Source organism: Desmodus rotundus, chromosome 7, assembly GCF_022682495.2.
Source record: "Desmodus rotundus isolate HL8 chromosome 7, HLdesRot8A.1, whole genome shotgun sequence".
Classification (NCBI taxonomy): Eukaryota; Metazoa; Chordata; class Mammalia; order Chiroptera; family Phyllostomidae; genus Desmodus; species Desmodus rotundus.
In genome coordinates, this window is record NC_071393.1 from 98,539,247 (window position 1) to 98,566,786 (window position 27,540).

Here is a 27,540-nt window from a genome sequence, read left to right on the forward strand (position 1 = left end):
AATTTTCCAGCTGGATTTTTAAAACAGAAAGCAGTACCAGGCTCTTTTATAATGAAAGGCAAAGAGGCTTTCAGAAAAAAAGATCTTCTAAACAGAGACTTTACAGATTCAATGTACTAAATGGATCTTTCAGATATTTAACTATGTAATTTCACACTAAAATCCAAAGCAGTCATATGTAATGTTGATTTTTGAAACCCAACATTTCCCTGAAACAAGTTAAATGTGATACTTTCAAGTGTTTTTGTTTTTAACTTTAACACATAAGAATTTGACGATTCTGGATTACGTTTACAGAAAGAATTAACAGAAGTACTACAGCCCTTCTAAATATATTTTTAGGATCTAAATATATTTTTGATTCCTATTCATTTTAGTAGGTTACTGGTATACACTAATACTGACCTAGGAGTATACCAAACACTCAGAAATCTAATAAAATATTTTACTACAGTAAATTTCTTATTAGTCAGGAATTGGAATTCCTGAGTGGAAAAAAGATAAACTAATGGGATCACTGTCACCATAAAATCCATAAAACAGCCTTTCCAGTTAATTAAGTTTCTCCTCTCATTGCCAATGCAGTTCTCTTTAATTTCTTAACTAATATATTCAGTCAACTTACTACCGGAGAATTATTTTAACTCAAACTCTCAAGCCTTGGATTTTTAAATTCAAAGTAAAAAGATTTTCACTTGCACCAAGAAAAAAAAGATGTTGATCTTTCTAACTAAGCCATTTATATTTCAACATTATCCAGCTGCCATTTTATCAGCCATAAACTTTCCCACGTGCTGTGAAAATTTTTAATGTGACAAATGAAGTTTTATGTCTAACACATTTTAACCACAAGCTTTCAACAAAGAATAAGATATGACTTAATGCACAGTACATCTCAGTAGCCATGACATTAGAAGATAATTTTTAAAACAGGGTAAAAAAATGAAACTGGCAAGTAATGACAGGCATCTAAAAGCTAGAGCAACCCAGATGGTCACCATGAAGATAAATGAGGTCAGCTCTCGTATTCCACTTTCCTGTTCCTCACATTAGGCCCCTCTCCTATCCTGTTAACTTCCTCCCAGGGTATTTTCAGGGTCACAAAACTTTGCCATGAAGCCAACTGGGGGCATCACCTTAAAAATGCCTCCTTCCACCAAAAGTACTCTTTAACATAACAAGAGAAAACCCAGATGTCCCAGTATTCAACAAGCAATCTCTAATGGCCAGTGACTACTCCTCAGAATTATGCATCCCAGATTAAAGAATATGAACTTCAATACAAAAGTGGCAACACGGCACCTGTAAGATCTGAAGGGATGCAAATTAGCTGGTTTGTCCACAAAAGAAGTAAAATCATTTAGGTCATAGGCTGTAAAACTTCTATACCTGATTTTTTAATGTAACACTGTTTTTGACTGATTCATTCATTCAACAAGTATTACTGAATACTTCCTATGTGCCAGGCATTGTTGTTGATATAATGAAATAAAATAGTTCTTATCTTCAGGGAGCTTTTAGCAGTTGGAGAGACAGAGAAGTGAACAGTAAATACACTATAGCGTGAGAAATCTCCAAAGGTGATAAACGAGAACCTAGCAGCATTCTGAGCCCAGTTAAAGTTGATTGGAGAAAGCTTCCAGGAAGAAGTAAATCTAAGCTGAAACTTAATGAGACTTCCTAGGAGTGGGGTGTAAGGGATTATGGCAGAATTCCAGGGAAAGGTATAAAGAAAGGAGAAAATATGGGCATTTCAAAGAAGTAAAATTGTCTTGTCTTAGAAAACATAAGAATATAAAGAAGGCATGGTGAGAGTTAAGATTCCTTTGAAGCTCAGCAAAGACTGCACAGACTATCACCTGCCGTCCTCTTGTGGCTATTACCTACTAACTTCTTGGTCGCCCTTCCTTGTTCCTGTAGAACTTTATAGCCCCTGGCTCACAGTCTTCCTCTCTACCCCATTGTTGCCACCTTAACATCCAGATCTCTCTGACTTCTGATTTTTTGACCTCCTATCTGAAACTTGGTTTCAAACATTGTACTTTCTGATCATAACCTTCTATCCCAGGGGTGTCAAACTCATTTTCACCGGGGGCCACATCAGCCTCACAGTTACCTTGAAAGAACAGTTAAGGAGTAGTTACATTTACACAGTCATAAAATTATTTCAGCCCTTTGAAGGCAACTGTGACGCTGATGTGGCCCCTGGTGAAAACGAGTTTAACACCCCTGTTCCATCCTTTCAACTCACTTACTCTAGTCTTCCCATTCTAGTGATTCTTCCACTTCATCAATCCAATGCATTCCCCACCCTCTCCCTTAAGAGTTCCATGATGCATCACTCTATTTAGATGATAAAACAGACTTAAAGAATAATAACTGAGCCCTGGCCAGTGTGGCTCAGTTGGTTGGAGTGTCACTCTGTAAACCAAAAAGTCATGGATTTGATTCACGGTCAGATAAGGGTACATGCCTAGGTTGTAGGTTCAGTCCCAGTTCAGAAGCATATGAGGGGCAACTGATTGATATTTCTCTCCCTCTCTCCCTCCCTCCCTTCCCTTCTCTAAATATGTCCTCTTGTGAGGATTAAAAAGAAGAAGAACTGAAAGCTGTAGTCAATTTCAATGGAAGGCAAAACCCAGAAACCGTCAAAGAAACATTTGTGTGTCTCCTTTCTTTTTCCCTTCATAGCTAAGATGCTTCAAGGAGTGCTCTACATTCCCTCTACTTCCTTATTTACCATTCACACTTCAACTCTTTTTAACCCTTAATGAATCCATGCTACTTCTTACTTACGTGACCATTCTATGGCTTACTCCTTCAAAACATATTTACTGAATACATACTATGTGCTAAGCACTATGTGCTAAGCACTATGTGCTAAGCACTATGTGCTAAGCACTATGTGCTAAGCACTATGTGCTAAGCACTATGTGCTACGCTGATTCAGCAGTAAACACAAGGTCCCTGTTCTTATGCACTTTGAGTAGAGGAGGAAGACTGACAGCAACAATAGTGAGTGACAAATGATGAGTATTATGGCAATACATAATACAGCAGATAGATATGACCTGTATAAGGAACAGAAAAGGTCTCCCTGAAAATGCAATGTTTAAGGAAAGGCAAAGGGTAGAAGATAAACGGATGAACGAGAAGAAGTGGAAGAGCGTTCTAGGAAAAGGAAACAGTACCTGCAAAAACCTGAAGGACCAAGAGTACAATGCACATAAAGAACTGAAAGAAATTCAGAACGGCTAGCCTTTTGGAATAGGGAGGGCCTTAGAAGGCATATTAGTCTAAGATTTTATTCTCTGGACAACGAGAATAAGGAATGACACAAAACCCAGATTCATGTTTTTTGGAAAATCAATACGTTTTCCTTACTGCAGTCATAGTGGAAGGCAACAAGAAGGGATATATAGATGATAGAGACAGGCTCTTGATACTTGATTATCTATGAAAAGAACTTCATTATACCTCTTTGTTTCTTCTCAGACACCTTCAATATACATTACTCTCTTCTGCCACTTTAACACTACAGTCTCTCCTCAACTCTCCGACAAACTCTCCTGGGTGACTTCACCTACACTTCAAAGGTAACACCCTCATAATGTAAAGATGACTTCCAGACCTGTATCCCCAGTCTAGATCTCTGAAGGCCAGAGCTGTATTTCCTACCATTTATTAGACATATCCACCCATGCAATGTTCTATGACCAAAACCAAACACAAGATCCAGACCCCACAAATTCGGTATTTTCTAATTCTGTTCAAGGCACCAATGTAGTCACACAAGCCAGAAATTCTAAATGCCACTGATGACCTGTTTTTCTACCATCAATCACCAGAAATTTTGATCATCTCTTAACATGATTAAAATCCATCCTTTCATTTATTTCATTACCAGACCCAGTGCCTAAATTTGTACTTGAATAAATTTTCATCTGAATTGTTCAGTAACTGGCCCTTATACTTCCAGCAACTTTGTCTACTCCTCTACATCATGAAAGAGTCCCCCCTAAAGTGCTTCCTCAGTTTACAGGAAGAAGTAAAATTCCTTCACATGACACACAAGGTCCACTATCTGGTCCTATTCTGCCAGAAAATAGCCTGTGTTCTCCATCTATGAAATCTCTGCCAGGTTCGGTCACAGTGAACCTGGAAAGCAGATGCAGAGCCCTCAAAATGCATCATGGTTTCTCAAGCTGCCAAGTGTTTGCACACTATTCCCACACTAGTGAAGCTTGGTATATCTTCCCATCTTACCCACCTGGAAATCACCCTGCATTCTTTTAACATGCACTTAATGCCCCTTCCTCTGTTAATCTTCCCGGGTTTACATCACAGTTCTCTCTTCTCCTATCCCCCAATAAAGGAAGAATTAGATATTTCTTCTACTTTACTATGGCACTTATCAAATTATGACTGTTTACATGTCTGTTTTCTTGACTAAATTATGTATTCCTTTTTAACAGCATACTTTCTTGTGTTTGTATCTCTATAACCTAACATACAGTTGGAATGCAATAAATATATATTTTTAATGATTTATTTATTTTTAGAGAGAGGGGAAGGGAGGGAGAAGGAGAGGAGAGAAACATCAGTGTGTGGCTGCCTCTTGCATGCCCCTAAGGCCCGCAACCCAGGCACGTGCCCTGACTGGGAATTGAACCAGCGACCCTTTGATTCACAGGCTGGCAGTCAATCCACTGAGCCATACCAGCCAGGGCTCAATAAATATTTCTTAAATAAGTGAATGCTTACAGAAGTGTTGTCATGTATCAAGCTCTGTCTTTACAGAATGGAATCTTGGAATATGCTTCAAAGTGCCTTAAGCCATCCAAAAATTGTGGGTCTGGTTTTCAGGAGAGAAAGGCATATGTAAAAGAGGGACTTACTACAGCGGACCCAGTTTATCAAGCATCCAGAGGAACCCATGTGATAAGACTACATGACAAATATTTCTATACAAATTATAACATTATTTATAATTGCAAATTTTTTAATTGGAAACAACAAATATGAAACTTGGAATAACTAAATGAGGGTTTGTTCAATGGATCTTTTTAAAATGATATTTTTGAAGAATATTTAATAACCAAGGAAAAAGCTGTTCATTTGAATCAACTAGAAAAAAAGTGCTATATCAGGATACCAATTTATAAAAGACATTTTTAGAAACATATTGGTATAAAAACATTTAGGAAGAAAACCTGAAACAAACTATATTAAATCATTAACAGTGTTTATCTCTGGGTAATTTTCTACAATTAATCTCATTGCACAAATATGTATTGAGCATCTACCCGTCTGCTATTGTATAGTAATAAGCAAGAGATATCTGTTCCTGTCCTCCTGGAACTAAACTATTATACTTTTATAATCAGTCAGAAAAAGCAAAACAGGTTATAAAAAAAATAGAAGGGACTGCCCACTCTATATTTGTATTCCATGTAAGATAAAAGTGATTCCTAGAACTTCTCTGGAATCTAGGATGGGAACACTTTTGATGTAAATATTTGGATAAAGATCACCCAAATGTCATGTACTGTGATCGTAAACTGTATTATGATACAATAATTGTCTAGATCACTGTGGACAGAAGGTAATACTGACACTAAATAACCAGACTTCCTGTTAGCAGATTTAAAAATTAACAATAATTATAAATAAAATTCACTCAGTTGATCCTTGATCCATCTTTAACCACATTTCTTTTCTCTTTTGTTTCTTCCCCTCCACCATTTCTTGTTCCTGCCCTCAATGATTTACCCCATCTATATAAAAAAAGCTTTATATTCCTCTTCTTTCAACCAGGGCACAGCCAGTTTAAGATTGAACTCTCCCCTCTTGGGGATTCTCAGGAAAGACTGGAGCCTCAGAGGGGATCTGTGGTCTTAAAGAACATAAAAGTAATTCACAAAGAATCTCAAGTTGTAGTCTTTTTAAAGCTCCTGCTTTATAAGGTATATCAGGTGTAAAAAAAAAAAAAAAGGAGAGAAAAGTAGAGATAATATCTGATTAGAACAGTGACGAATTTACCTTCATTGTTCTTCACTGTAATTGTATTACTAGTTTATGTCACTGATTGGAAATACTTCTAAAACTTCCTAGGGTTTTCAGCACATCGGAAACACAGTGATAAATAACAAAATCACTCTAACTGCTCTGAGCTTAAAAACTTCAGTGCTATAGCTCAATGGTACATGTTTTTAGGCACATTAAGGAGTAAATGTTAACTGACAAAATTCTGTAGGACTTAGAGCGCTGAAAATGGATATGCTATGAAAGAGTTTTCCAGAAATATTCTTAGAGAACTCAAATAATTGAAACTTGTAATAAAGTATATGTGCAGGACATCACACTAGGCATTACAGGAACACAGAATATTAAATGCTAACTTAGTGTTGTTATGTCAAATGCATATGCCCACAGAACTAGGTGATATAATTACTGATATTTACTTATTCATCAAATTTTTAGGAAGCACTCTGTTCCTAGTCATAATTCTAGGTGCTGTTAGACATTGAGCAGTGAACAAAAGAGATAAAACTCTTATCCTCATGGAGTATGTTAGTGGCTTGAGATGGATATAATAAACAAGAAAGAATAACATTATTATAAATGGTGATAAAGAAAAACAAAAAAATTAAGTAGGAAAAAAAGATGTAGAAAGAAGGTGTTAAAAGCAAGTGGGGAAGACAGCAAGTGTGGCTATTTGAGGAAAGACATTCTGAGCAAAAGGAATAGCAAGAGCAAAAGGTCCAAAGGTGAGAATATGCTTATTATGTTTAACGAAGAGCAAGCAGGCCAGTGTGGCTGGAATAGAATCAAGCAATGGGGAGAGTAGCAGAAGAGGTTGGAGAGAAGGGACACTGGAGCTTCCTGGAGGAGCATTTCAGCAAGGCTTTCATGGATAGGTAGGATAGCAACAGGTTTAAATGAGGGTAGGAGGTAATTCCAGGTAATTAGAACACAGGAAAACAAAAAGACAAGGAACCAGCGTTGAAGATGTTTAGGAATTGGAGGCTCACCTAGTGAATGAGTATACATGTAGAGGTGAGGGAAGGGGATCATGGGAGAGGCGGAGGTGGTGAAGGTGGTATATGATAAATATTCCGTCTTCGATCCTCTGTTTAGAAAGTGTGGAAGAGCGACATAGGGTACCAGGGTGAAAGGCAAGTATTAGCTGCCCCTTTAATATAACTCTTTTATTCCCTGGCAAGAATAAAATCCTGCTCCAGAGAGCTGCTTTAAGTTGTTATATTTTTAAAGAAAAAAAGGGAGAGGTCTTGGGATTTTTGTAGGAAAAATACATACATGTAGTGAATCATAAGACAAAGATGACTAAAAAGTCAGAATGAGAAGGCAAATAGGAATTTCAACTTTTTTAAAGATCATTCCAAAAAATGACTAATCCATGGATAAACAGCTGAGTTAATTATCTCTAATTCTACATAAAGAAAAAGAGGATTCTGTTATAATTATCCACTTTGAATTCAAAGGTATACAAGGCAAAATCTGGGACCTACCTCACAATTCAACACCCCATATCTAGAACAGTGCCTAGTACAGAAGACTCAAATATCTATTTAAAGAATTGAAAGCCTTACAGGCCACCCCAGAAGGATCAAACAGTGCTAGAGCTGTCATAACACCATCTTAAATTGTTAGTACGTATTAGTAGCACACTGAACAAAAGCAGAAAAGTAGGAAGAAAGAATGTTTTCCTTCCATATTACCACCTGTGCAAAACAACATACCCCAGAGGAGTCTACTGGTTAATTACCCCTGACATATAAGGCCCTTTGAGCTATATGCAGTAGTGTTGTTTGGAATAATGGGATATATATCATGGTTAAATCCAATAAATAATGCTGTTGCAAAATTAAATGAAGTTCCCCTAAATATACCCATATGAGTTGCATTAATGCTCTTTTTGAACACAGAACAAAAAGCATAAGGCGATCTGACAATCTCATTCCCCTTGATCCTTAAGAACTTAGTGGATTTAGGGCATTGGGTTTTCTTCTCTATGTTTTTTTAAATTCCAAATTAAGAGTAACTCACCCTCGTCAATTTGTCTCAAATAATGCAAAAAAAAAAAAAAAGCACAATTAAAAATACAGCAGCTCTTATGCACGCTTGGTCATGAGACGTCATAAATCCCAGAGAGAAGACATTATAAATTCCAAAGAGTAGGGGAAAAAATCATCGACCAGATACAAATGATGAAACTTCTGCCAGGAAAAGCATCTTTCTGCATAGAATAACATTCGTGCTCACGTCATTTTAACTCAATCCTAGACTGTGTACAGCTGAAATTGAGAGGCAGGTTTTCGTACTTTTAAAATTAAGCTTATTTGTTTTAAAGTGTTTTTTAAGTGCAAATATCGGAATGTCGACATTTTTTCCCGTCCTCCATGAAGCATTTTTCCATGCTACCACTAGAACATCCTCAAGTGCAACTCCATAAGCAGATTCAACTCCCTTCAGTACCATAAGTAAGCGTGAAAATGCCTTTATACCACAAAAAAGTGCAACAGTGGTTTGCAAGCAAGCAGCGTATTTCTGCTTCTGGGTAGCGATTTGAGCAAGCAATACGCATCGGATGCTTTGAACGGAGTAAACGGCACCCTGACCGCTTCATCTCCAAGATTCAACAATAAAAGCATCCTACCCCTCATACTTCGCCAAGAAGTGGCCCTCTTCCCGGGAGCCCTTGACCACAGGAAAAGAGCCGGGCTCGTGGCCGGCCTGCCTCACCTTGTAGACGTCCCCGTAAGTGCCACTGCCGACCCTCTGGACGAGCTCGTAGTCATGCTGCGGGTTCCGCCTTAGGATGTCCGCGGCAGGCCGCAGCGGGGCCTCCATCTTCGCCCAGCGCCCGGCCCCTACCGGCTCAACCCGCGGCGCACGGGTTCCCGTTAACGAGGACAAACTGCGCCGCTTCCCAACATGGAGCCTCAGCCTGCAGCTCGGCCTGCAGCTCTGCCTGCACGAGCGACAAGCAAAGGCGAGTTGGCGCCGAGGGGTACGACCCCGAGCGGCCCAGCCCCCTTCCCTTCCGCCTCGCTGGGAGCCGCGGGGAAGCGGCCCGGGGAGGGTCCCCAGCGCCCCGCAGCTCCGTTCCCGCCGCAGCCCTTCCCCTCCTCCGCCGCTGGCTAACTGTCCGGCCCAGCCTCCCGCCCTCCGGGGCCGGGGGACGACCCGGTACCTGAGAGGGGCGGCCCCGCTTTGTTGAGCGCCGCGCCCGAGACCTACTTCCTCGCCGGCGCCTGCGTCCTACGTCCCGGCGCCTGCGTCCTGCTTCCCAACGCCCGCCCGCCCGCTAGCCGCTCCAAGTCCTGCGCTGCCGTCTCCGTTGCACCGCCCGTCCTCTCGCCAGCGGCGGTGGCGTGTGCGGTCGCGGCTGCCGTCGCAGCACGTTCCCACCCGGGACTGCGTCACCGGGAGACACGTTCCCGGTCGGCGTGGGTCGGCGCCGGCGGCCCGCCCGAGTGCGCTGGCCGTGGGACCAGAGTGCCTCCCTGAGGCCTGGTCGGGGTACGACAGCCTCCCGTGCGTGCCCCTGGCTGGGCGCGTCTTTTAAGGGCCCAGGCTCTGCTTCCCACTCGCAGAGATAGGGACGCCCCTGGCATTGGTTGGCCAACGGGCCTCCGCTAAACAGCCCCCAGATTCATCAGGTAAACTTAGTGACGGGTAGAGGGAGATGGGTGGGCGCGAGGGCGATGGGAACGCAGCCCTTCCAGTATACGGAAAAGGTACGTAGAGGGCACTGGGCCAGAAGTAAACTAGCAGTGGGGCGCTGGGAAGGAGGTGGGGGAGTGCCAGGTTAACTAAGTTGCGGCACACCCTACTGCACCTTCCTGTTTTGCAAACTCTTCCCAGTAGTACCAGTTTAAGGTTGGACTGCACACCTGAACAACCTGTCTTCTACGGAGTTTTCCCGAGACATTTCTGAAAACTTGAATTCCTAGGAAGTCTCAATGGCCTTTAATCCTGTTGGACAGAAGCGCTGTCACCGCAGCTGGTGCCCTTTGGTTAAATCAGAAGTTCAGAAGCTAAAACAAAGGACCACAACCTGGTTCTGACTCCACCACTTCTTCAGAAAATAATCTAGGAGACACCGTCGTATTTGGCAGTATCTCACTATCCTTATCTGCAGCTTGAATGGGATTGGTTTTGCACCTGACATCCAAGAAAGTGTTGCAGGGGTGTCCAACCTTTTGGCGTCTCTGGGCCACACGGGAAGAAGAGTTGTCTTGGGCCACACATTAAATATACAAACACTAACAAAAACAAACAAACAAAATGTTTCAAGTAAATTTACGACTTTGTGTTAGGTGGCATTCGTAGCCATCCTGGGCTGCATGAGACCCGTGGGCTGCGGGTTGAACACCCCTGCTTTTTACAGGATTATAAAGAGGGTAATCAAATATAAGAAGTTTTAAAATACTTAACAATGCACAGAATATCCAAGAGGAATTCAGGGAAATAATTTGGCTGGTATCTCAGAAGCTGTTTTGCATTTTTAGTTCCAGTCTTGTTTTGAAGGTAGAAACAAATTTGCTGGATTTATGTATACTAGCAAAGTTATTTCTAGAGCCCAGTAGAAGTTTTGAACAGAAAAGCCAGACAACGCTCAGCCAACACATTTAGTGACTGAAAAATCACAAAGGAGCAAGTTCCATACATTGGCTTGTGGCTTCGAACATCCAATTCAATTCTGTTCCTGGGCAATATGCTCCTTGTTGATCATTGTGACCAACTGTGTAATGTAGAAATTAAATTCACACCTTAACAGGACAGGGTACATGTATATTCTTGTGCTCCATACACAAAGGGCACTTATTTATGGAATATAAGTAAGCTCAGACTTACATGCTCTGTGGACAAGGCCTATGTGTTTGCTGTATTGAAAAAGTTGTTGAAGAACAGTTCCTTCTTTCAGAGCTTCTTGGCACTTGTTTTGGTGGGCACATACTTTTGGCTTCAATGACTCAAAATCTTTTCAAATATTCTGTTAGTATCCTAGTACTTGTTAACTGTCATAGATTCTTTTTTTTCCTCCTGTGATCCTATAAGCATTAATCCTTTCTCTAGTCTGAAATTTATTTTTTCTTACTTATTCATATCTTCCTAATCCAGAGAATTTGAGGCATTATACAGAAAATACATACAATAACACAATACAAAAATAAGTAAATGAGGAAATGGGTATAATGTTAAAGGGAGGGGAAAATAAAATAGTGGAACATTGTAACAAATTAGCAGAGGATTTTACAGTGTTTTTAAGACCACAATCAATAGAGGGGCATATTTTCCCCCCAATACTAAGACTTCAAAAACTTTACCTCATAAGTCCTCATGAAGTGGAAACTTTGAATTCAGTTTGAAATAAGGATAGTGTCCTAATAATACTTCAAGCATGTTATTCTTGAAACACAATGTTTGATATGAATTAAGAAAAAGAAAATTTGAGATCATAAATTTCAACGAAACCCTGGAGAGAGGATACTTTATGTTGCCAGTAATGGCAGATCCATATGCTTTAACCATTCACTCAGGTGGATAGCATGAAAAAAGTTGAGATTCTACATGGTGGTTAAAAAAGTGCCTGCTGTAATCATTATTTTACTTGTACCACAACTGATGCAAAGAGGAAAGCATTTGCTTTATACTAACTCCAAAAGAATCTTAAGGATTTTTAAGTACTTACTGGTTCAGTTTATTTTAATAAGATCAGTGAAGTCATAGCTAGTGGTTAAATATTACATGGTTGGTAAAGAAATTCAAATTCAATTTCCATAAAATAAACTATAGTGTGTAAACTTAATTTTATATCCTAAATTAAGTACCTGCTTTCAAGGTTGACAATTATAATATATTGTTATATTATGCAATATAATATAATAAAAATTATAATAAAAATTGTAGCTAACAGGAATTTTTTTACAAACTACCCAATTTTATAATGACAGGGTATAGAATAAGAATAATTGTGGCTTGATAGTCCCTTCATCCCAATCAAATTATCTTATTTTCTTAGTGTCTTCATAAAATCTGATATATAAATATATTCCAGCTTTTACTCTAATCTATGTAACAATCCATAATGGTTTGTTCTGTGCTTTACAGTGTTTTTCCCTTCTTTCAAAGATTTTTAGTGAAATGTGTATTGTAATCTGTGGCTTGTGGTTTCAACTTCAGCCAAATCTGAATTTTTAAAAATTGGAGACAAACATTTTCAACTTCTATGTAGGTAAGGTTCACAATGTGCTATGCAAGACACAATGGCTAAATAAAACCCTCAAGTGTAGCAGAACGGAGCATAAGGACAATATTTTAGTCTATGGAATATATAGATTTAAACAATATAATCTCCTGATGAATCTTCCAACATAAACTAGTTGCAAAGTGTAACTCAATGTGATTGAATTGGTTGCTCTATGTGTTTGTTAAATATAAATCAGTTAAATATTGGAAGATATCTACCATAATTATGATTTGGATTTTCAAATAGTTAACTCATGATTTCTCTTACTAATTAGGGCCAGTTTTCTGTGTGGCAAAACCCACGTTCTCATAGTACATATAGGAGAATTCTATTTTGTTCTGGATAGCAGTAGAATGTAGTGTATCTCATTCAGAATCAGTCACTAGGATGGGAGTTTTAAGACAAAGAATTGAGGAAGGCAGTGCACATCCTTTTATCCAACTTGAATTGCTCATCTGGTATGTTAAAATACTGTTTCTGTTACTCTGATCCCAATATGATGGTTTTAAGGTTTATATCAGAATTGATAGCAGGGTTCCTGTATTCACCTCACAAATTAGTCCTGTCTACAAATAAGATACACTGAGAAAAGATACATATTACAAATAACCTTATGTGGTTCCTTATCAGTTTCCTCACATCACAAGTATAATGGTCAGAAAGGGTGCCTAAAGTTTGCTTACACATCATGTAGACTAGTATTCTGAGAAACTAATGCAGAAGAGGCCACACTACCTGGCTGTGGCCCTATCCTACAGGTATACAACTCTCAGGATTCTAATAAGCTCTTTTTTCCCTCGCCCCTTTAGGGCAAGGATGATAACGTCTCCCCACTGTTGCTATTTTCAGGGTGCTTCCCTATCCCTTGTTGGTCCCTTTAACCCTGTCCTCATTTTTATAAATAGTCCTTTCATTAGTTTCTCTTTCTGTGCTGCCTCTTTCTTGCCAGAATCCTGATTGCTAGAGGAATTGGAAGTAACCTTAGGAAAGAAACGCTTGCCTTCTGGGATGGTATTACTCACATATCTGATGATTACCTGTATGAAGTGTTTGTCATGGAAAATGGAACAATAGTATTTCATAGCATGGAGTGGCATCACAATTACTCAAATAATTATCACTAGTGGCATGTGATGTAATGCTGCATGTAGAGCATAGCATTGGAAGATCAACCTCTCGCACTTGGCTGCTTTGACAGTGACGATTACTAAAACTGGTATCATCTGCTCTGACTGCTTCTTTGAGAATACATGTGAAAAAAGACAGAAAGTCTTGAATTCCAAACTGAAGGCAGGAGTAGAAAATCAGAAAGCTTCTTTGACAGCTTGGAAGAAACCTATGTCTCTTAACTGCTGCAGGCAGATATGGCTGAGGATCAAGCCCAGGGCCTAATCATAAAGGCTACAGAGTTGCAATGTCAGTTAAGTGTGAGACCTAGATCTGTTATGTGAAAGTAAGAGCACTAGTACAGAAGAACTGGGACCCTGCTGCATGAAATGGGGGCATTTGGGCAAATATGAATGAGGCTGAGAACTTTGAATAAGAGTTAGACTTCAGCATAGCCCTAATGGAGAAGGACAAGACCTGTTCTTGAAGGAGAGAGCTTATGCACTGAAAGAATTACAAGATTTGCCAAACACTTACCTGAAGTTTAGATTTAATTTGTTGACTTGAGCAACTGGTAATCCTAAATTGGTTACTTGAAGCTAGTAGTCTATATGCTGCGATGCCAGAACTTTCCTGTCATAGTATAGAGGAAGAAATCTTAGATTCAGAGAGATGGAATTGTTGGAGTTCCTCTAGTATGTGTATCCTATTTCATTATGCTCTATCCATACCATCCCTAGGAGGGCCCATAAAATCTACTTTTATCAATGCATTGGGTAAAGAGCCACAGATGTCATTGAAAAATTCTCTCTTGGCTGTTCTTAGTTGGCTGGAGATGATGATGGAGATGGCATAATGAAATTGGGGTCCATGATTCAGTGGGAATATTGAGATCCCGGTGAAGGCCAGGTTGGGGATTCTTAACTGTCAAAGACATGTTCAACACAATTACCATGATAACCCTCAGGAAGAAGGAATGAAATCAGGGTGTTTGACTACAAGGATTTTTGGTGGTGGTCTATGGTCACTAAGTCTCTAGGCATGAATGAAACCAGCAGCCTACTTAAGTGCTACTTGACATACTAAGCAGAAAAATTGTAAGTCTGATGAGCAGAAACCTAACTGAAATCTCTGTAATAGAGATTCAAGACTAAATTCTTAACACCAAATTCCTAGACTAAAACCAGTTTACAAACTAGAGTCCCTTATTTGAGAAAGAGAGGCCCGGTTCCACTGAGGAAGGATTTAACAGTACAGCCAGGTATAAACAGTGAGTCTCTTCTGAGATGATGCCAGGGGTACTTGTGACCTTTTACTGGGGTGATTGTGAACTGAGGAATGGGGAATTCTCACGTCTTCCAGAGATTAATAAATATTAGCCCTGAGTATTAACCCGCTGCAATCTCAAAATACCAGCAAAATTCTAATGATCAGAGTTGAGACTTAAGTCAAGTGTAGTCTTGATTCAGGTCTGTTGCATAGTGGATACAGTGGGTCTGAAGAACTATGTGGTGTTATCTTTCCAGTCCCAAAATGTATGTGGGAATAGCTATATTGAGTTGCAGAATCCCTGCTTTAAGTTTACATAGAATAAGGACTATTATGATTGGAAGGGCCATGTGAAACATCTCCAGCTAATTTACCCTCCCCTGTGCCAAAGTAGAAATTCAAAATTAAAACTTTACCAGTGGGGGAATTTCAGAAACATGCCCATGGAATTAATTAATCTTGCTTCAAACCTATTACTTAGAAGTAGCTAATTTGAGCCCTGGCAAGGTAGCTCAGTTGGTTAGAGCATTATCCTGATAAACCAAGGTCGTGGGTTCGATGCCCAGTCAAGGCCCATATAAGAATCAACCAGTTGATTCTTATAAGTAAGTGGAACAACAAGCCCATGTGTCTGCTTCTCTTCTTTTAGAATGGATATGAGGGGGGACCTCCTCCAAAAAATGGCATTTATTTATTAAAAATTGTATATTTATTCTTACATGTTTAAACTTCAGCCACCTTTGAAGCACTCTGCATTTGATGCAATATACCTATCAAGACTTTTTTCCAGTGCTCAAAAATAGTTTTGAACTCATCGATTTTGATGCCTTTTAATGCTTCTGCTTTTTTTTTTTTTTTTGGTTCACCTCTTCCACATCAGCAAAACATTTCCCTTTGAGGACTTTTTTCATCCTGGGAAACAGAAAAAAAAAAAAAAAGTTGCTCCAGGCAAAATCGGATGAATAGGGAGAGTGGGGCACTGGAGTCATGCTGTTTTTGATCAAAAACTGCTGAACATTCAGCTTGGTATGGGCAGGTGTGCTGAGTGCACCCGTAAATCACCCATCATGAAATGGACAAACACATTTAAAGAGTCTTCAAAAAAAATTCACTGAAGCCCAACACAACCTCTCACAACAACACCAGCTAGTGCAGTGTCCTAGAACACTCACCTAGTGGGGGAAGCGTGTACCACAAGGGGCCCACCCTCCAGCAGATAATTCTGGGACAGATACATATATAAATATATATCTTCCCTTCTATATAACTGAATGAGGGTGTGAATACCCAAGCAGCCATCTTAGATTATACAACAGAAATTCCAAGTTAAGGATGAAAGAAAGTATAAACAGCTTGGGTTCCTTGGTGTTTTGAAGCCACCATATTAGCCCTGTATGGCTTATGCTCATATTATTTCATAAGAGAGAATTATGTTTTAAGCCACTAATTCTTTTTACAGCAGCCAAATCTAAACCCTAAATAATTTAGTCCATGATGATGTTGAGCTAATGAATTAGCTACCATAGAACCAACCTATCCTCAAAAAAATACATATATGTAACAGTAAATATCCTTTTTGTTTAAGCCATTTTCAGTTATATATAGCCAAAAGCATTCTGATAGAAATTTTTTTTTCAAGACTGAGCAACTTTTGATTGAGAGATCCCTTTTCTTATGATGTGGAGAACTGAGCATGGTGAATAAACCAATGGAAGAAAAAATAATTGAGGATACAGGAAGGGGAGGGAATAATTTATAAGGTAACATTCCAGAGGAGCCGGGAAGACAGAGGATATAGAGTACTAAAGTACAAATGGAGGAATAGCTTTTATTTTTCCTTTTTTAAATTTAAAGTAAACTTGACCTTGGCTTTTTAAAAACAGACTAATTGAGATACAATTCACTCACCATATAATTTGTTGAATTAAAGAGTATAATTTAGTACTTTTAGTATAGTCACAGAGTTGTGTAGAATTGATTTCACAATTTTAAAACATCCTTCTCTAGTTTCTGACTTAGCAATTTCCTGTGTTTTTGCACAGATGAACAGATACACTTATTTTTCATATCCTTTCCTACAGCAAGGAAAAGTATTTGCTCCTTTGGGTTTTTTTCCACTTTGCAGTGTATTTTATATCAATCCATAAAGTTTTTCTGTATTCTTTTTTACAGATATCTAGTACTCCACAGTAGAGATGTATTATAGTGTACCACTTTCCTATATATGGACATATAGGTTGTTGACAGTATTTTGCAATTACAAAAAAATGCTGCAGTTAACCGTTATAGAACAATTGTTTGGGGGAATCTACTGTACTCTTTTAATGGTATTCACCAGAAAGAGATTATCAGTCTGAAATGTGACCTAGAAATTTAAGCAAAGAAATAGAAGAACAGAACCCACTTCTTTTTGTACTATGAATTTGGTTTGTAGGTTCAGTGTTGAGATAATTTCTATCTTCCTATGTTATTTCATTAGTTGGTAATGCAATTCTAATGAATACATTTCCCTTTAAAACTATAATGTAAGCTTGGTTTATAGAGTTCACAGTTCTGCGGGCAGTAGAACCATTAACTGAAATATAGAATGCATAAAATTTGGCAGTAATAAGTAAGACAGTTTGGTTTTTGACATGTTGATTTTGCAGTGTCAGTAGAAAAAACAGGTAATGATGACTGCAGGCAGCTATAAATTCAGCTCTGTTACGACCATTCTCTCTCAAGAGAGTTTAACACTAGAAGTATAGGTTTGGGAATCATCAGATCCTGTATGAAGACACCACAGTAAATGATATTGAGAGAACATAGAGTGAGGAGTTGGTGATGACTAGGAATAAGCAGAAAGTAAGGACCTGGTGATTAAGAGGCTAGCAGCAGTCAGTCTCCTAGGCAGAACGGATCTGTGGAATGTGGGCAACAACCAAATGCAGGAGAAAACTGTAAGAAGGTGAGGAATGGGATGACGGTATCTTGAGGGTCGAGCAGCACAAAGGGACAGTGTTTCTAGGATACTAAAAACTAAATTGTAGGCAGAGAGGAAAGAAATCAGTGAAAAGGGAGAAATTGAAAATACTTTTTTTAAGAGTATTTATCAGCCCTGGCTGGTGTGGCTCAGTGGATTGAGTGCCGGCCTGCGAACCAAAGGGTTGTTGGTTGGATTCCCAGTCAGGGCACATGCCTGGGTTGCAGGCCAGGCCCCCAGATGGGGGTGCACGAGAGGCAACCACACATTGATGTTTCTTTCCCTCTCTTTCTCCCTCCCTTCCCCTCTGTCTAAAAATAAAAAGTCTTTTTTTTTTAAAAAAAGAGTATTTATCACCTTTTGCTTTCCCTTTAAAATTGTCTGCAACCTTTTGTGGCTGCCAAGGCTTACCCAGACTATGTAGTATGAATTTACTTCAAATATTTGCCAATATAAATCTAGACTTTATTTCTACAAATGTACAAATGTAGTGGGAAATTTCATCCACTAGACATGTAGTTACAGATTATGATGAATCTTCAGTTTTCATTTATCTTGATCTTCTTGATCTAATTTTGCTAGCCTAATTTTAAAAGACGGGCCTGTTTAGTAGACAGGTACAAAATGCACAATACTTATACTCTGGTGGCTCTTCAGATAGTATAAATCTTTCACCTTTTACAAAATGCACAATACTCTCTTTACTACATGATGTTGCTTTTAAAATGGAGGGAAATGGTGCCCAGTAAATAAATGCAGATTAATTTAACTTTTTTAGCTATATAAATATTGCCAGCATGTTTGTACTAATATGTAACTGTTGTAGGAAAACAGGTATTTGAACAACCAGTATAATGCAGTATATGGTTTGTGTATTTCTGTGACTAGATAATGCTGTTAAATTCTTTGAGCGTGTGTGAGAGACAGTGTTGTTTATTTGTGTATGTGTTTCCCGTTGAAAACATTGCAGTACATGTCTATCACTGTCTTCACGCTCTGGGGGTGGGCTGAAGTAGGGAGGGTGTGACGCTGGTATTTGTGTGAACTCCAGCTTTTGATGCTGAGCTTGGTTCATCCGTTTTCTCCTCCCTTCTCCTCCCCACTCCTTCCCTCCAGCGCCACAGCAACATCCTCAGAGTCTGAGCGAACTGCGCCCAGCGCGGGCACAGTGTCTCCCACTGCCAGGAACCTGCGGCCCGGGAGAAGAGCGAGCGTGGTGACAGCGCCTCACTGCCAAGAGTCCCTGGACCACCATGGCCAAGAACCGCAGGGACAGAAACAGTTGGGGTGAGTAATATATGGGGTGACTTCTGCAGCCTGAACGGTACTGGCCCTCTACTTTCTGCTTCTGGAGATGAGGAGGGCCAAGGACTGCTGGGAGCCAGCCTCCAGGGCTGAGAGATGGCCAGGGCCGAGCTGCTCCCTGTCGGGCCGGAGGAACCATGGCAGAGCGGTACCCACATAACCGAATGGTGCTGTGGGCGAGGGCTGCAGCTTCATGCAGGCTTCTCCCTGCTTCTCCCCGACTCCCTTAGTCCACCTCTTCCTAGCATTTGGACAGCACCCACCGCGAACCTCCAGGGACTGGCCGGTCCGCTTTAGCTCTAGGTTGGCAGGAAGGCGATGAGGGAGGGCACGGGCCTGTTGTTACTCGGTAGAGAGGGGCAGGGCATTGGGGATCTACAATCCCCTGCTTCCTGGGAAGCTGCGAGCTCTTGTGCCCCGCCGGGTGCACTCCGGTGGTAGGTGGTGCTGGAACAATGAAGCGGAGTGAGCCGGGCCCAGTGAGAGCGTTGCAGACCAGAGCAACCCAGGAGAAGGGACGCCTGCTTGGGAGTGCTCCAGTGCTGCAGTACTCATTTTAATTTAGGGGTTGCTTGGAGAATTGGGGCGAAGGGAAGAAAAGTTGTGATTTCCAGCCTTCTGCCCCACCCCAACCTGGTACCCCATTCAGGGTGGCATTGTTCTTTGATTTTACCTTTTGGAGATATTGGGCTCATGATTCAGCACCAGGCCGAGGGGAGGGGGAAGGAGAGGCTAGGCCCAGTGGGTTCACGCTGTGAGTGGGTGGGCGGTGCTCACGCAGGCGGAGAAGAGCGAGCGCAATGATGCAGGAGAAATCGCGGCCCCGCCCACTCTGCTGCTCCAGACTTGGTTTAGGATGCTTAGTGTGGGCCGGTTGGGCGTCTTTTTCTGCCTTGGACTCCCGATTTTTTAGTCACAGTACTAAACTTGCTACCACATAAAAAACTGAAGTCTTAAATTAGGGCATTTTATTATCTGAACCAGAGCAGATCTCCGGCCACTGTGGCTTGATGGGTATAGAAATATGTTGTTTATGAGCTTTGAATTATTATTTGGAAAGTTTGCCCCCACTAGGTGATCAGAGCTCCTTGATTCTCTTCCATGTCTCAATGAGATCTATAACTGTCAATAAAACTAAGAGGTATAAATTTTAAATTTAATTGATTATTTTGGTGTACTTTTATCAAAAGTCCATATTTCTCCTTTCTCAGATTGGTCACGGGACAAAGGTAACTCCCAGGAGAAAAGGTTTACATTTGAGATATTACCCAAGGTTTGTGGTAGATATGGGATGTAGTAGGGAGGTCTGTCTTTAGTTATCCAAATTTAGAAGAAAGTGGTTCCATTTTACTGAAATCACCAACCCCCATTTTAGTAGGTGTGACTATTGCAATAACACTGTTTTCTTTGCTTCTTCTGAAATATGGGTAAGATTTTCAGGGTGTCCCCTTTCCATACCTCCTCTTGGCTTCTAGAATAAGAATTTCTTGAACACTCACAGTTAAGGTGTGTATGTTCAAGTCAGTTTTGGTCTTGAACTTCATCTACTGTTGACTCCACTCTGGAGACAGGCATGTGAAAATTTATGCTGAGGGTTAAAATTTTTCTCCTTGAGGAAGCTTTGGATCATCATTCTTCAGGATTTCCTTTAGTTACAGATTTTTGTTTAGTGGAACCACATTCTCTCTTGGGAATGTGGTTCTCAAATGGGATTTGCATAAAAATCACATTGGGAACTTATTAGAAATGCAGGTTTCATGTCTTCCAGCCAAAACTTTTGAATCAATAGGTTTGAAATGGGGTCTAGGACTTTTAATTAGCATCTTAGGTGATTGAGAAGCAGGTGGTCTTTGGATGTTACCTTCAGAAACACTATCATTGATTATTTATATTTGATAGAAACATAACTCAGACAGTTTGCCAGAAGACACCAAGAGAGTTTCAACTCAAGTGATGAATTAGGAAAAGAAATACCAGAGTCACTATATGTTCACTGGAAATGTTCACAGAAAGTAAATAATGGAATTGTGGAGTCTTACCTTGATGCTCTGTGAAAATGCTTTACTATTTTTCTTTGGTGTAAAGTATATATGACATAAATGACTTAGAAAATGTAACATATGGAGTAGGAAATAGGGGTTTTTGCCAAAGTGTTAGCGATATCTATCTTGATTCCATTTTATTACCAGTACCTAGTATAATCCCTGACAAATAGTAGACATTTAATAATAGCGAATATCATTGAGGTAGGTACTGTAATCCTTATTTTACATATTAAAAGTTAAATAATAGAGCCAAGACTCCAGTTCTGGCAGTTAGACTTCAGATTCTTTCATCTTTACCACTATGCTATACTGCCTCTTTATCGAGTGGATAATATCTTCTCCCTTAAACAGAACTACAGTTTTCAAGGCACATCCACATGCATTACTGCATTTGATCTTCAGCCTCTTAAGTTGGCAGGACACATTTCGTGTTGTGCAAATGAAAAAACTGAGTCTCCTATTGGTTAAATAACTTGGCAAAAGTAACATATTTGGCAAATTGGAGAAGTAACATTAGAATCTAGGGGAGTCTTCTAATTTATTTTCTGTAACATGATGCTGTGGAATGTTTTATAAGATAATGGGGCATAGTGTGAGGGGAATAGAGAGAACAAGCCCTTGTAGAAGGCAGAGGTCTCTGATGAGAAAAAACTCAGGTGATAGCTACAAAAGACTGACCTTATCATCTACTTAGATGAATATTCCCTAGACAGGTTAGAAAGCCAACTGCTGAGGACAAAGGAGACTATCCAGAATTGTAATATATAGTGATTTCCAAGAAATGGCAAGAGAGATATTTGTAAAATCTATACAGGAAACCTAAGATTTAGATAAGGGCTCCCTATAGGACTACATAACAGGTATTACTATTATTTGAATGGTCAGAAACCTGGTAGGTTCTACAAGGACCACGGAAGCTTTCTAGAAAGCAGAAAAGCATCTCTGCTCACACCCAAAATTGGGGATGATATTTGAGGATCATACCCAGAAGTACAATTGGGAAGCAGGTTTGTGAGTAGGACTGAGAATCTCATCACCTGTACTTAAATCTACACTGAACTAGAAGTTTGAATAAACTGAAGCTTTTAAAAATTAATGCCTCATACCATCTCACACCAGTCAGAGTGGCCAGCATAAACAAATCCACAAACAAATGTTGGAGAGGATGCGGAGAAAAGGGAACCCTAGTGCACTGTTGGTGGGAATGCAGACTGGTGAGGCCACTGTGGAAACAGTATGGAATTTCCTCAGAAAACTAAAAATGGAACTGCCCTTTGACCCAGCAATTCCGCTGCTGGGATTATACCCTAAGAACCCTGAAACACCAATCCAAAAGAACCTGTGCACCCCAATGTTCATAGCAGCACAATTTACAATAGCCAAGTACTGGAAGCAACCTAAGTGCCCATCAGCAAATGAGTGGATCCAAAAACTATGGTATATTTACACAATGGAATTCTACGCAGCAGAGAGAAAGAAGGAGCTTATACCCTTTGCAACAGCATGGATGAAACTGGAGAGCATTATGCTAAGTGAAATAAGCCAGGCGGTGAGGGACAAATACCATATGATCTCACCTTTAACTGGAACATAATCAACAAAAGAAAAAAGCAAACAAAATACAATCAGAGACATTGAGGTTGGGAACAGTCTAGCAGTGGCCGGGGGGAGTGGGGTGGGGACAGTGGGAAGAGGGGATTGCAGGAACTATTATAAAGGACATATGGACAAAATCGGGGGGGGGGGATGGTGGGGGTGGGGGAGGGAGGTGGGTTCAGCTGGGGTGGGGGGGAGGGAAGGGGAGAAAAGGCATACAACTGTAATTGAATAACAATAAAAATTAAAAAAAAATAATTCCTCAAAGATAGGCATTATCCTTATTTTAATATATAGGGAATCCGAGACTCAGAGAGCATGAGTAACTTGCTGTAGGTTCTGTAGTTTTTATGTTATAGATCTAAGAAAGAAATTTAATGTTGTTTGCTTCCCCAGTTCATGTGATGAGGACAAGGAACTAAAACAGTATGCCAAAAGGTGCCACAGTAAGCCTATCTAGGCTTGAGCTGGTATAAGAAATCAAAGCTCTATAAATTTGATCACCTTGGACTAGAAAAGAAGGCAAAGAGTGTGCTAGTGTGAAAAGTAAACGGAACAGATGAATATCAGGAGGCAGTAAGTAGCCCAGTAAGCAGTGCTTTAATTTGGGCTTAGAGCTTAAGTACTACTAGAAACAAAACAGAAGTTCATCCTCTTTTCGTTTATTTGTTCTAGTTAATTACAGTTGCTTAAAAACTTGGGATACCACATAGGAATTTGAGTTTTCCCCAGCATAACAAACTGTCAGTGCAATATTGCTTTAGAAAAGCAATATTGCACTAAAATGTCAGCTTTTTCTGGCCTTAAAGAAAAACTATCTTAGCTTTACAGTAAGTATAGTAAATATCTATTTGTTGAAAATCATTTTTTTTAATATATGTATTGATTATGCTATTACAGTTGTCCCATTTCCCCCTGCCCCACTCCACTCCATCCGGCACCCCCTCCCTCCCACATTCCCCCCCTATAGTTCATGTCCATGGGTCATACTTATAAGTTCTTTGGCTTCTACATTTCCTACACTATTCTTACCCTCCCCCTGTCTATTTTCCACCTATCATCTATGCTACTTATTCTCTGTACCTTTCCCCCCCTCTCCCCCTCCCACTCCCCTATTGACAGCCCTCCATGTGATCTCCATCTCTATGGTTCTGTTCCTGTTCTAGTTGTTTGCCTAGTTTGCTCTTGTTTTTATTTTAGGTGTGGTCGTTAATAACTGTGAGTTTGCTGTCATTTTTACTGTTCTTATTTTTTATCTTCTTTTTCTTAGGTAACTCCCTTTAACATTTCATATAATAAGGGCTTGGTGATGATGAACTCCTTTAACTTGACCTTATCTGAGAAGCACTTTATCTGCCCTCCCATTCTAAATGATAGCTTTGCTGGATACAGTAATCTTGGATGTAGGTCCTTGCCTTTCATGACTTGGAATACTTCTTGCCAGCCCCTTCTTGCCTGTAAGGTCTCTTTGGAGAAATCAGCTGACAGTCTTATGGGAACTCCTTTGTAGGTAACTGTGTCCTGTTCTCTTGCTGCTTCTAAGATTCTCTCCTTCTCTTTCATCTTGGGTAATGTAATTATGATGTGCCTTGGTGTGTTCCTCCTTGGCTCCAGCTTCTTTGGGACTCTCTGAGCTTCCTGGACTTCCTGGAAGTCTATTTCCTTTGCCAGATTGGGGAAGTTCTCCTTCATTATTTGTTCAAATAAGTTTTCAATTTTTTGTTCTTCCTCTTCTCCTTCTGGCACCCCTATAATTTGGATGTTGGAACATTTCAAGATGTCCTGGAGATTCCTAAGCCTCTCCTCATTTTTCCGAATTCTTGTTTCTTCATTCTTTTCTGGTTGGATGTTTCATTCTTCCTTCTGGTCTACAGTGTTGATTTGAGTCCCAGTTTCCTTCGCATCACTATTGGTTCCCTGTACATTTTCCTTTGTTTCTCTTGGCATAGGCTTCATTTTTTCATCTACTTTTCAAACAAATTCAACCAATTCTGTGAGCGTCTTGATAACCAGTGTTTTGAACTGTGCATCCAATAGGTTGGCTATCTCTTCCTCGCTTAGTTGTATTTTTTCTGGAGCTTTGAAGTGTTCTGTCATTTGGGCCATTTTTTTTTTGTCTTGGTGCATCTGTTACTTAAAGGGGCGGAGCCTTAGGTGTTCCCTGGGGCGGGGTAACGCTGGTTGCTGTGCTGTGACGCTGTACGTGGGGGAGGGGCTGAGAGGGAGCAATGGCTCCCCCTCCCCTCTCCACCGGATTTCAGTCTTTCACTCTGCTACCCACAATCAAACTGGGCCCCTCTGGTGCAGGTTCCCGAGTGGGTGGGCTTCTGCACACCCTAGGCCCCTGTGGGTCTCTCCAACGACCTCTCCTGTGAGGCTGGGAGTCTCTCCTGCTGCCGCCCCAACACCCACGGGTGTTTTCAATCAGAGGTTTGAGGCTTTATTTCCCCGCACCGGAGCCCTGGGTTGCACGGTCTGCTTTGCTCCCCGCCGTTTGTCCGGTTTATCTGTGTGCAGATATGGGGCCGCGGGATGCTACCCGCCGCTCTGCCTGCCCCGTTCTCCGCCACTCTGAGTCCAGCCCTCTCGGTTTATCTGTGCATGAATGTGGGGCTGCGGGGTCTGCTAGTGGTCGGACTGCCTGCCCTGCTGGTCCCACACTCCGCCAGTCTCGGTCCTGCCATGGCCACGCGAGTCCTCTCCGCCCTGGTGCCCGTCTCCGCCCCTCCTACCAGTCTGGATGAATGTTTATTTTTTATTTCCTTGGTGTCGGATTTCCTTGCTGTTCGATTTTCTGTCAGTTCTGGTTGTGCGAGGAGGCGCAGTGTGTCTACCTACGCCACCATCTTGGTTCTATCGAAAATCAATTTTTAGATTTGTTTTTTGAGGAAAGATTAAGAACAATTTTTCTAGTTTTATTGAGAAATAACATCACTGTATATGTTTACATTGTATAATATGATGGTTTAACTTACATATATTGTGAAATTATTGCCACATCCATCATCTTATATAGATACAATAAGAAGAAAGGAAAAATATTTCTCCTCGTGCTTAGAACCCTTAGGATCTACTCTCTCAACTTTGTTATACATACTTGTATATCATACAACAGTGTTAAATATAGTCACCATGTTGTACATTACATCCCTAGTGCTTTTTAATCTTATAAATAGAAGTTTATACTTTTGACTGCCTTCTTCCAATACCCTCTTTCTCCAACCCCTCACCTCTGGTTACCACAAATCTGATCCCTTTCTCTATGAATTTGGTGGTTTTGTTGGTTGGTTGGTGAGATTCCAGGCATAAGATCATACAGTATTTGTCTTTCTCTGTCTGGCTTATTTCACCTAGCATAATGCCTTCAAGGTCCACCCTTATTGTCCCAAATAGTAGGATTTCCTTGTTTTCTATGGCTGAATAATATATATATATACAAATCACAACTTCTTTATCTATTCATCCATCAATGAATACTTCAGTTATTTCTGTGTTTTAACTATTGTAAATAATGGTGCTACGAACATGGGGATGCAGATATCTTTTCAAGTTAGTGTTTTCATGTGCTTTGGATATATTCCCAGAAGTAAAATTGCTGGATCATATTTTTAACTAGTTCTGTTTTTAATTATTTGAGGAACCTCCACGTTGTTTTCCATAGTGTACGCACCAGGGTACAATCCCACTTATGCACAGGGCTCCCTTTTCTCCACATCCTCAACAGCACTTGTTATCGCTTTGATGATGACTTACCTTTTTGATAATGACTGTTCTAATAGGTATAAGGTGGTATCTCATTGTCATTTTAATTTGAATTTCCTTAATGACTAGTGATGGTGAGCACCATCTTTTTATGTACCTGTTTATATGTCCTATTTGGAAAACAATCTTGAGTATAGTATAGTTACTTTCTGATCTTTCTTTTCCCATTGGATATATTCTGTTTTTCATGCGATGAGACTATTTGTTCCTTTTAAAAAATATTTTATTTATTTCTTTTTAGAGAGACAGGGAGGGAGAAAGAGAGAGTGAGAAACATCAGTGTGTGGTTGCCTCTGGCACACCCCCTATTGGGGACCTGGCCCACAATCCAGGCATGTGCCCTGACTGAGAATCGAACTAGTGACCCTTTGGTTTGTAGGCCAGCACTCAACCACTGAGTCACACCAGCCAAGGCTATTTGTTCCTTTTTACTTGCCTTATTTTCCATATATCTATTCCTTCTGAAACAAAATAAAACTTCTAATAGGTTATATATATGCTTGCATAAAGCTTCTCCCCCCTCATTTCTATAATTTAATTTGCCTTCTCTACATCTTTTTTCAACACATTTTCATATATTCATATATATATACATATATATTTATACTTTGTATCTGCTTACGCCTTGTACTGATGTCTCCTAGGTTATAGCTTTGCTCTATATCAAATTCTGTAGGCTTTATTATCTTTAGAACCAGTGAATAGACTGTAAGTGTAATTATCATCAGGAAAATGATCATCAGGAAAATGACCTATTGTGAGTTACTGTTAGTCATTTAAAAAGTTGGGGTACTGTTAAATTTGGGGCTCTTTTACATAAGAATCCTTATGAAAAATATCCAATATACAAAAGAACAAATAAAACATAGATGTTGAGTTTTTAAAAGGATAATAGTGAGCACCTGTATCCTCCCTCCCTATGTGAAGAAATACACTTTGTCAGTATTTTGACACTATTTCTATGCCCCTCCTTAATGGCAACCTCTCCCTAATTCCTCTCCAAAGATAAACGATTATACATTTGGTGTTTCTCATTTTCTGATAATTTTTTAAAAGATTTTATTTATCTTTAGAGAGCGAGGGAAAGGAAGGGAGAAAGAGAGGGAAAGAAACACCAATGCATGATTGCTTCTCATGCGCCCCCCCCACTGGGGACCCAGCCCGCAACCTAGGCATGTGCCCCACTGGGAATCGAACAGGCAACCCTTTGGTTC

General features: G+C 40.2%; 2 protein-coding genes across 4 annotated transcripts in view; one reads left to right on the top strand and one right to left on the bottom strand.

Moving 5' to 3' along the window:
- The window catches only part of MAP4K5 (mitogen-activated protein kinase kinase kinase kinase 5), a 91,291-nt gene extending 81,884 nt beyond the window's left edge, over positions 1 to 9,407 (bottom strand). The window contains exons 1-2 of one of the 2 annotated variants that reach the window (XM_053927580.2): positions 9,265 to 9,407; positions 8,767 to 8,995 (exon numbers count right to left, since the gene is read on the bottom strand). In XM_053927580.2, coding sequence (XP_053783555.1) covers positions 8,767 to 8,874 — 108 coding nt within the window. In that variant the 5' untranslated portion in view covers positions 8,875 to 8,995; positions 9,265 to 9,407. Of the gene's footprint in view, positions 1 to 8,766; positions 8,996 to 9,217 lie in introns of both variants that reach the window. The other variant, XM_053927579.2, reaches the window with a different exon arrangement.
- Positions 9,408 to 9,505: 98 nt separating this feature from the next.
- Positions 9,506 to 27,540, top strand: part of ATL1 (atlastin GTPase 1) — a 60,547-nt gene continuing 42,512 nt past the window's right edge. For both annotated transcript variants that reach the window (XM_024567692.4, XM_045201573.3), the window contains exons 1-2: positions 9,506 to 9,686; positions 18,735 to 18,905. In XM_024567692.4, the coding sequence (XP_024423460.1) occupies positions 18,872 to 18,905 (34 nt within the window). In that variant the 5' untranslated portion in view covers positions 9,506 to 9,686; positions 18,735 to 18,871. The remainder of the gene's footprint in view (positions 9,687 to 18,734; positions 18,906 to 27,540) is intronic.